At 37.0% G+C, this 8,868-nt stretch overlaps 2 protein-coding genes across 2 annotated transcripts; one reads left to right on the forward strand and one right to left on the reverse strand.

Annotated features, from left to right (window-relative positions):
• The first annotated feature begins 1,292 nt into the window (after positions 1–1,292).
• grp (gastrin-releasing peptide) lies at positions 1,293–3,309 on the forward strand. The gene is made up of 3 exons (XM_059358494.1): positions 1,293–1,855; positions 2,743–2,957; positions 3,043–3,309. Exons 1-3 carry the CDS (start codon positions 1,702–1,704, stop codon positions 3,094–3,096), a joined length of 423 nt encoding a protein of 140 aa, XP_059214477.1. The 5' UTR covers positions 1,293–1,701; the 3' UTR covers positions 3,097–3,309.
• Positions 3,310–5,092: 1,783 nt separating this feature from the next.
• rx3 (retinal homeobox gene 3) lies at positions 5,093–8,138 on the reverse strand. Its single transcript, XM_059358199.1, has 3 exons — positions 7,862–8,138; positions 7,271–7,506; positions 5,093–6,335 (listed from the first exon to the last, which is right to left on the reverse strand). Exons 1-3 carry the CDS (start codon positions 8,112–8,114, stop codon positions 5,886–5,888), a joined length of 939 nt encoding a protein of 312 aa, XP_059214182.1. The 5' UTR covers positions 8,115–8,138; the 3' UTR covers positions 5,093–5,885.
• Between the last annotated feature and the right edge of the window lie 730 nt (positions 8,139–8,868).

An 8,868-nucleotide genomic window follows, 5' to 3' on the forward strand; every position in this document is an offset into this window, starting at 1 on the left:
TGTTGAGTACTTTTGATACTTTCGTAGTAGCCAAACAGTGGAATTACAGTGTCACATGATGCCTTTGGGTTCAAAAATAGCCTACTTTTTTCCATAGACTTCCATTACTTTACTGTAAATCAGCAGATACATTCTTTGTAACAACCATCAGGGAATGACTCCTTTTAATATCAGAATTAGATTCACTTGGTTTGACACCATTTGGAAAGTCTACTGGTGACTAGTTTTGAGGGTAGCAACAAACGACATGAGGTTGTATGGTTTGGAGGACTTGTTAGTTCGAGTACATACTAAATATAAAAGAGAAAGTCTCAGTTTTTTCTGCATTAATTTTAACTTATTTATAATAATGTCCCTCATTCGAGCAATGCTAACTCAGTAGGGTACTATTAAGGGCAGTTTTAGGTGCCTTCCCTTCATGCTACTTTGTGATTCTACTATACTACATTACATTGAACTTTCTACTCTACTTGCTTTATCTGACAGTTATGCTTCTTAATAACTACTTTTTGTCTCTATGATTTAGCATTCTAACCCTGATTATCATCAATGTCATAAAATGAAAAATAACCACAATATTTAAGGGTGTAATAAATTTGTCCGAAATATAAATGAGCTATTCTTGGTAGTAGGCTACTAAAACTATTATTTTGGGAAAATCTTCTTTTAATGTGATTTTTTTTTTTTTTACATAGTTGTGTTGAGAAAAATCAGGTTGTAGCTCGCAGTCTACTTTACTGACCTTTTTTCTCGAAGTGCATGATACATTTTCCCCCTCCTCTTATTACAAAATTTAAATTGATTCTAAAGGATGAAGAAATAATTTATCTTGGTCAGTGTGACTGCTTCATATAAGTCTCTACTGAGGCTCCTTTAGTGTTGTTGTGATGGCTGTATTTGTATTTAATTGTATTTACTTGTTGATGTTAACTGTGTTTTAATGTTGTAACTTGTCACTTTTTATGCTGCTTTCTTGGCCAGGTCTCTCTTGGAAAAGAGATTTTTTTAAATCTCAATGAGACTTTTACCTGGTTAAATAAAGGATATACATTACTTTTTCTCCTATTTGGCCCTAATCCTCTTCCGTAGAATGCTTCTTACATGCTAGAGTAAAATATTTCAGTTATAGAGCCCTATCTATAGTCTGATGCTTAGCCTACGTTTATCCTAAAAGCCTACTTTATGTACATTTTACTGATTAACACGTGTGTACTCTTTCATATCACTTATTTTTCTTACGCAGAGGATCAGAATAGTTTTTTCTCCCCACATACTGGAACAGTAGCAATTACTCACAAGTCCCGTCCATCACCGTGAAATGACGTTGACACTCCCCGCAATCACCCTGCTATCTCTGGGCAAACATTGGCCAGCAATAGGCTAATAATTACAGGCTATAGATGATCATTTGTCATCATGACTTCCTCATCACCGCGGCACTTTTTAAAAACACCCGCTGACGTACGGCTCGTGTCAGGAGGGGCATTTAACTTTCATCATTAGTCATTTCTATCAAAAACCAACGGGAGTGGAACTTCAACAAGTCTGCAACTACTGGAGCACTTTACAACCGCTGCGGTACCGGTTCACTCAACTCAACATCGACTATGCCGGAGACTTTCTAAAGTTAGAGCAAGCCGAATAACTGCAACCCGAAGGATTCAATCTGCGCTGTTTAGATCTGACATTTTCTCTGATAACATGGGCGGAGTGTGCGTGTGCTACTCATGGACTTGCAGACCGGTGTGGCCACTTTTTATCATTATGGCTACAATACCGTGCATGTTGAACTGCTCAGAGAGTCCTGCAGCTGTTGTTGGCAAAATGTATCCACGCGGTAACCACTGGGCAGTAGGTAAGAGAAACTCCTTCTTTTTAAGTATAAATAATGCATTTTAACGTTATATAGTTTGTTTTTACCCTAATTTATTTGGTAAATATGCACCATAATTTGCAATTATATTTGGAGCAAAACATATAATATCTCATCGGATCAGAAAATATTTAAGCCTATTTAGTATCCTGCATGCTTCATAGGACTGTCACTCTTGGAAATATACAAATATTTGCTCACTGATAACAATAATGTTTATTTATTTAGTATAATACTGGAGTAATTTGCATGTGTCATCTCTGTCAGCTCTAATTATTCATATGTTCTTTATGTAATGAAGAAGTAAAACATCTGCTGGTCCAGTCCACCAAATAAATACAATTCAGAAATTTTAATTAAGTTTAAGAGCGGGGAAATATATTACATTACAGTATATTGTTAATATGTTATGCCATAATAAGACCAAAATCCAAGATCCAAAATATCAAGTATATCTAATACAAGTTTTTTTTCCTGATTTTAAAGGCTGCATTACACTAAAGTGATGTAATTTATGATAGCTTTTCTATTATTTGGTTTTACACTTATTCATTATATGCACATTACTGATGATAATCAGAAATCTCATGTAAATATTTTGTGAAAGCACCAATAGTAAACCCTACAATATCAATATGGAGATATTTAGTCATATATAATGTCATGTTAGATTTTTTTTAATCATTAACCCAGCCTACCTCTTTTATATTAAAATGTTGTTTTATTGGAGACTTGTACTGGATATAATTGGTCCAGGCTTGCATTGTTGTTGAAGTGGGGATTACTATTTATAGTTTAATTAAAAAATTTAGTAGTGCAGTTGGTGTTTAGGTTTTGGTTAATGAATCCCATTATGTGCAACTCCCCAGGTCATTTAATGGGGAAGAAGAGTATCGAGAGCCTACCTGAGCTGCAGGAGATGAACCATGACAGTGACTCAGAAACAGCTGTGGTCACAGAGTGGCTGGTGGAGGCTCTGATGCAAAAAAAGAACCAGAAACAGACGATGCCACAAACTGCAGACAGGCTGCTTCGCCTGCACAGTGGCTGGAGAGAAGAGGACAGAGACAAATATCTCAGAGAGGTCAGTTTGTGAAGTGTCTATCAGTAATTATGCAAATCATTTTTGTAAAAAAGATCTTACAATTATATGTATTTCTCCATTGTAGATGTCAAACCTTCTTCTTCTGGCTTTGAAACTGCGAGACAATGACTCCACCTGAATGCAAAATGAATTCAGAAACGGTCATCATCACCTACTGTATTTTTTTTTTCTGCTGTAAGACTACGCTGGAAACCTAACAGAAGTTTATTTTATCAGTAATTTAAAATTTCTAATATGCACCTCATGCAGCAGTTTCATTACAGACTGACATGACAAGATAATGTTACAAGGGATAAAAATGCTGAATAAATTTAACGTTGTGATAACTGCATTGTGGATGTCTAATCTTGCTTTGCACACCACATGTGGTCTTATATTTATTTTCCTTTAAACCATTCACTGTTTCTGCATTAAAGTATGTAAATGATAAAGCTCACTCTACCAGTACGGTGATCAGTTTCTACCACCAGATGGCGCACTACATCCATTCAGAGAGCACCACAGTTACATTTGGAGTAACTTACCAAAAAGCTGAAGCACAAGAAATAATCATGATTATAATTACAGATGAAAAAAGCCATTTTATGGCCCTTTCAGTGAGAACAAATCATCATAGACCTGTGTGTATTTAGTAGTGGAGGGAATCACCAGAAGCCCCATAATACAATATTATTACTATTTAAGCCATAATATAATATTATTATCATTGTAAACATTTTTTAAATATGCTGAGTATTGCAATAATATGTATCAATATGTATTAACTTTTTAAAACTCAATGTTGTGTCCAAAAAGGAAAACATCTGTATCTGTAAATGCTGCATGCACCTGACACACTGAGCCTTTTGTAGTACAGTCTACATAGACCAACTTAACAGAATGCAAATATGTGCATTTTGAGCCATGCAACCTAAAAAAACCCTACAAAATAAGCACCCCCTTTATCAACTGCAGATTTCAAAAGTAAATTCCTGTGAAATCTGAATAAAATAAAATTGAAAAAATCAGCACCATCTAGTGGACTGAACAGGAAATGGATTTTATTGGGTTTTATTTTTTATTTGGTATTCTAGTACCAAATGGGTCCATTTGTATTTGCAATATTAATAATTCTATAATAAAATATTGATACTTCACGTCTGTGTATCGTTACCATATTGCCATGCAATATACCACACTACTCTGCTTCATCATCCCCCCTGCCACCACTCCACTCCTAGTATTTAGGACAGTAGGATAAATGATGACGGGGGTCTATTATTAGCCCTCAGGGGTTGCAGACAATAAAAAAAATGCTAATTGAAACAATTTAGTTACACACATCCTTTTTTTTCTTAAAGCCAGAGGAAAGTGTTCTCTTCTGTCCCCTTCCCTCATTTGTCGCGGATGATTGGCGAACAATAGAGGTACAAGCCACTTTCACCCCGTCATTATGAGTCTAATCCCAGGAGCGAATGGGATAAAGTTTACAGGAGTTAATGAGGAGGAAATAAGTGGGTTGACAAACTGTCAGTAAAACAGAGGGATGAAATCTGGGAGTTTAAGCTGCTTCTTTATCCAAACATACATTTTTGTCTTTAAATTAAATGGTAAAAGTGGTGTAAAACTAAATACCATATAAAAGGTTAAATGTTTTTTTTTTAATTCAAAATTGCATTTACAGCATGTGTGTTCATATGTGAGCACATAAAGGGATTCAAACAACATTTGCAAACTCACTTTATTATGACAGAATGAAACAGCTGAAAATGTTAATCAGCTTCCTTTTATTGGTTGTTATTTAGTGTTAAATTTATATTTTATTGCTTATTATTATTGCAATTAAGTGTGTGCTGAGCTTCCATTAACTTCCATTCTGCAGAAGGCCTAATGATGCTTTACATATATATATATATTTTTTTTTTTTTTTACATAAATGTGATATTTTTATCAACTACAGGTCCTGGATGCTATTCTGATAATTATTTCCTTTTCCACTGCAGTCTTTCCTGATGCACACACACACACACACACACACACACACACACGTCATCATATCAGATTAGTCTGACTCAAATTCGACGAATTGTCTTGGGAAAAAACATGATTAGCCACAATATGACTTGTGAATTTTACATATAAAGTTTATTGTGTAGACAAAATATTCACATTCGTTAAATCTTTCATGACGAAGATCAAACAGCAGCAAGAAAGAGGCGGATTAATCAAAATGAGGAGTGCTCCATTTACAAAAGTAGAATAAATACTGATGAGTTGTAATGGACTTGTTATATTGGCAACATAAAACTGGATCACAATGAGACAGGGCTGAACGAATGCAGAGAAATTTACAGTAAACACAACTTGCAGAGACGATAAAGGAGAAGAAAAAAGACCGGCTCATTTGGGTTGTTAGTTTCATATTTTACAGAAATTTCACAGTTAGTGTCAAAGACTCTCAGATGTTGTTTATAAGGGTTACTTTAAGTCTTATTGAGCATTTATAAGCAGCATACGAACAAATCATAATGTTGTGGTGATCAGATAAGGTAATTTTATGTATTTCTATATTTTTATGAAGTTTTTATTAACATACAATATTTGTTAACAACTATATCTTCTCCTATGAAGACATATGGAATTGTCCAGGTCAAGTTGTTGACAAATCTCTAATTAACACTTAAGTATAGTGCATTATAAACTATTTAATGTTTATGTACTGCTTATGAATGCTAAATAAGGAAAAGTAAAGTGTTACCCTTGTTAGTGACGAGGATGTCTCTAATCCTGGATGTCAACTGTAGATTTCACTCTTAAAAACTTCCAAAGTAACAATCCCATCAGCATGAGGATGAAGTCAGTTTCTCAAAAAGATGCAGCATGTTGCATTCTGGGTTTTGATGTCCATTTTTTAACCTCCGCTCAGCATCACCACGTCTTCCCAATAGACTGAATATGTTCCTTGGCCTTCATCCTCAGTGAGGCAATACTGGAGTTCCTTGGGTCAGACGAGCAGTGGTACGCCGGGGGCGGGGGGCACATTGAGCCCATGTGGGGTAGGTGAGAGCTGTGTCCCAGGGCCGGGGAGCTGAGGAAGGAGGCTGACAAGGAGGAGGGCATGGAAGGTGGAGGAGAAGGGGTGTAAGCACCCGGGAGGCCCTGCGGACCTGTGATGAAGCCCGGGAGGGACTGCAGGGAGGTGGAGGTGGTGATCGGGGTGGAGAGCCAGGGGTCCAGCTGCAGACTGGAGCCCAGGGAGCTGCTGGGAGAGCGGCTGAAGGAGAGCAAGGAGGAGGAGGAGGTGTCCTGGAGCTTAATGGAGCTCACCTCCAGCTTCTCCTGCCGACGCCACTTGGCCCGTCTGTTTTGAAACCAAACCTGGAAAGAAAGAGGAGGATTGAAATTTTTAATACATCTGTTTTCAACTCTGCAAGAGAAAAAATGCTTTCAAACTTAAATTAATTAAAGGCTTTAAAACTATTGCTATTATTTGAAATTAAATATTTATTTTGCTGTTATTTTCCCAGGATATTTCCCATTGAGATTCAAAATCTCTTTTTCAAGGGGCTTCCTGACCAAGATAGCAGCATAAAAGCTTCCACATATAATAGACCTAAACAACTCAGCAAAAAAGTTAAAACAAAGATTATGAAATATTTGAATATTGTGTGTGTGATATTATAATCTCGTGTGAAAGTATTTGAATATTGAGAAATATCGAGGTTGACACGATGAGATATATGAATGATGATTTCAGCTTTTAAAGGAAGCACTTTGCATCAAATTGTAAAGCTATAATCAATCATTAGTGACTTGATTGATTTATCTTCCAGTATTTTATTTCCTCTCAATATTAAATTAATAATAAAAGCCATAACTGGAGTTTAACATTTTGTTAAAACATTTTCATTTAAAATTCTGCCAAAGTAAATCTTATGCAGTTCCAAAATACCAAAATAAAACATGCCCTGTCTTCACTGAATTAAACATGTAATTGTCTCATATTTATGATGTCATGGCACTTTAAATAACCCTATAAATTAAATTTATTTAAGCAAATTCAACTAACGTGATACAACTTCTTCTCTTTTTTTAATATAGTTAATATAATATGGGATATATTTACATTAACTTTTAATGTAAATATAGATATTTCTTTCATAATACAAGTTTTAGGGGATAATTCAGATCTGGCCACAAATATATAGCCCCTTCTTGCAGCCATTATTACTTCCTCCAGGCCTCCAGGCTGAATATTTGCGTGCACGGTGAGAATAAAAGGCCGCTGAAAGTGATTATTTTCGGGGACATACCTGGACTCGGACCTCCGGCAGGTTGACCTTCAGCGCCAGCTCCTCCCTGCTGTACACATCCGGGTAATGGGATTTTTCAAAAGCTCTCTCAAGTTCGTGGAGCTGGAAAGTGGTGAACGTCGTCCGGTTACGACGGTGTTTCTTTTTGGGGTTGTCATCATCGGACAGTTTTCCGTCTCTGTCCGGTGAGTCCGGGCACACCGAGGCTTCAGCCGCTCCGCCGGAGCAACACACACCTGCGGGGAGAGGAGTGTGAGGACCGGGAGACTGAAAATGCCAAGTCTGACTGAACAATAAACACGCTTCCTAAAGTTTAATTGTGAAGTAGAGTAAAATAAATCAACTTTTTTGCCCCTAATGTCATTTTATAATGATTGTTTTTAATTTGTTTGGACTTTTAGACAGGCAACCTGAAAGATAAAACTTTGCACTATCAAGAAAATAAGACCTGTCTCATTTTTCTGCAAAAAGAAGTAAAATAAATATATTATCTTTCGGTTTAAAAACGTTAGAAACGTAAAGTCTTAATACAATGAGAAGTATCTATTTTGCACTTAAATAACTTGATGCAGCAATTAGGAGAATACTTACTGTCAAAACTTTCTGATGAATGGCTTTTCTTCAGTGGGGTCATGATAACATTCCGCTCTGCATCTTTGACTTTCTCTGTCATAGTGTAACAGGCCGATTTGTGGAAGAGGGTGTCCTCCTTAAATCCCAGTATCGCCTCTATGCTGTGGACAGTGGACGTGGTGTCCCCCGGGCTCTGGACGGAGCGTGCGGAGGGAGACAGGCGCTCATCCATCATCATCATCACTTGGGAGGTTGATCCAAGGAGCCACATTGGTCGGAGAAGTCCAAAAGAAGGTAAAATATACAACTTTTTTTTTTTTTTATGTATCGCTGCTCTTTGTGTTTAAAGTTGTATTAAATTGCAAAGCCCTGCGGAAAAGTTGCGCACAAGACGCTGACCAGTCGGCTCGTCTTGCTTAGTGGATATGAAGCATCTTCAGAGGGGGCTTTTAAAGTAGTGCCTGCTGTAAAACCCCCTGCTCATGCGGCACCCCCGCTGCACGTCACAGAGGGGACGTCCTGTTGGATTTGGCCCTGGATTTAGGGGGTAACTGTGCGCCCAAGCGGGAGGCACCAGCGCGCACACACCCTCCCCTATAACTCCTCCTCCTCCATCTCAAGTGCATCAGTCAGTGCTGGCTCTAAACCTACTTACATAAATCTTAAAACCATCTTTCCACTCCTCCAGATGTCATGTTCATGTCAGTCTGTGGAAAAAAAGAGGAAGATTAGGCCCACAGATTAAGGTACAACAAAATCATAATTACAAGATTTCTGGTCAGGACATGGATTGCAAGATGACAGCTTAATATTTAATCAAAGCGTCAAGATATTGTTGCCAAAGCAAATACGTTTCATTTAGCAGAAGAGTTATTTGTTTTATTGATCTAAAGGAAAAATCACGCACCTCCTGACACATGTTGAATAAAAGAGGTTTAAATACATTTATAGGCTCATTATAAATCTATGAAATTAATGATTTATAAACTTATGAAGACTTTCTGTCACCAGTTTCTTAAAGGTGT

The sequence above is a fragment of the Centropristis striata genome, chromosome 19 (assembly GCF_030273125.1).
Source record: "Centropristis striata isolate RG_2023a ecotype Rhode Island chromosome 19, C.striata_1.0, whole genome shotgun sequence".
Taxonomy (NCBI): domain Eukaryota; kingdom Metazoa; phylum Chordata; class Actinopteri; order Perciformes; family Serranidae; genus Centropristis; species Centropristis striata.

What these genes read in the sequence shown, in the direction of transcription:
- rx3 (XM_059358199.1), bottom strand. Translation starts at nt 8,114, where the DNA reads ATGTGGCTCCTTGGATCAACCTCCCAAGTGATGATGATGATGGATGAG. An exon ending in TTCATCAGAAAGTTTTGACA is followed by an intron (nt 7,507 to 7,861) that starts GTAAGTATTCTC and finishes CTCTCCCCGCAG; the next exon opens with GTGTGTGTTGCTCCGGCGGA. An exon ending in TGCCGGAGGTCCGAGTCCAG is followed by an intron (nt 6,336 to 7,270) that starts GTATGTCCCCGA and finishes CTTTCTTTCCAG; the next exon opens with GTTTGGTTTCAAAACAGACG.
- grp (XM_059358494.1), top strand. Translation starts at nt 1,702, where the DNA reads ATGGGCGGAGTGTGCGTGTGCTACTCATGGACTTGCAGACCGGTGTGG. An exon ending in CGGTAACCACTGGGCAGTAG is followed by an intron (nt 1,856 to 2,742) that starts GTAAGAGAAACT and finishes GCAACTCCCCAG; the next exon opens with GTCATTTAATGGGGAAGAAG. An exon ending in GAGACAAATATCTCAGAGAG is followed by an intron (nt 2,958 to 3,042) that starts GTCAGTTTGTGA and finishes TCTCCATTGTAG; the next exon opens with ATGTCAAACCTTCTTCTTCT.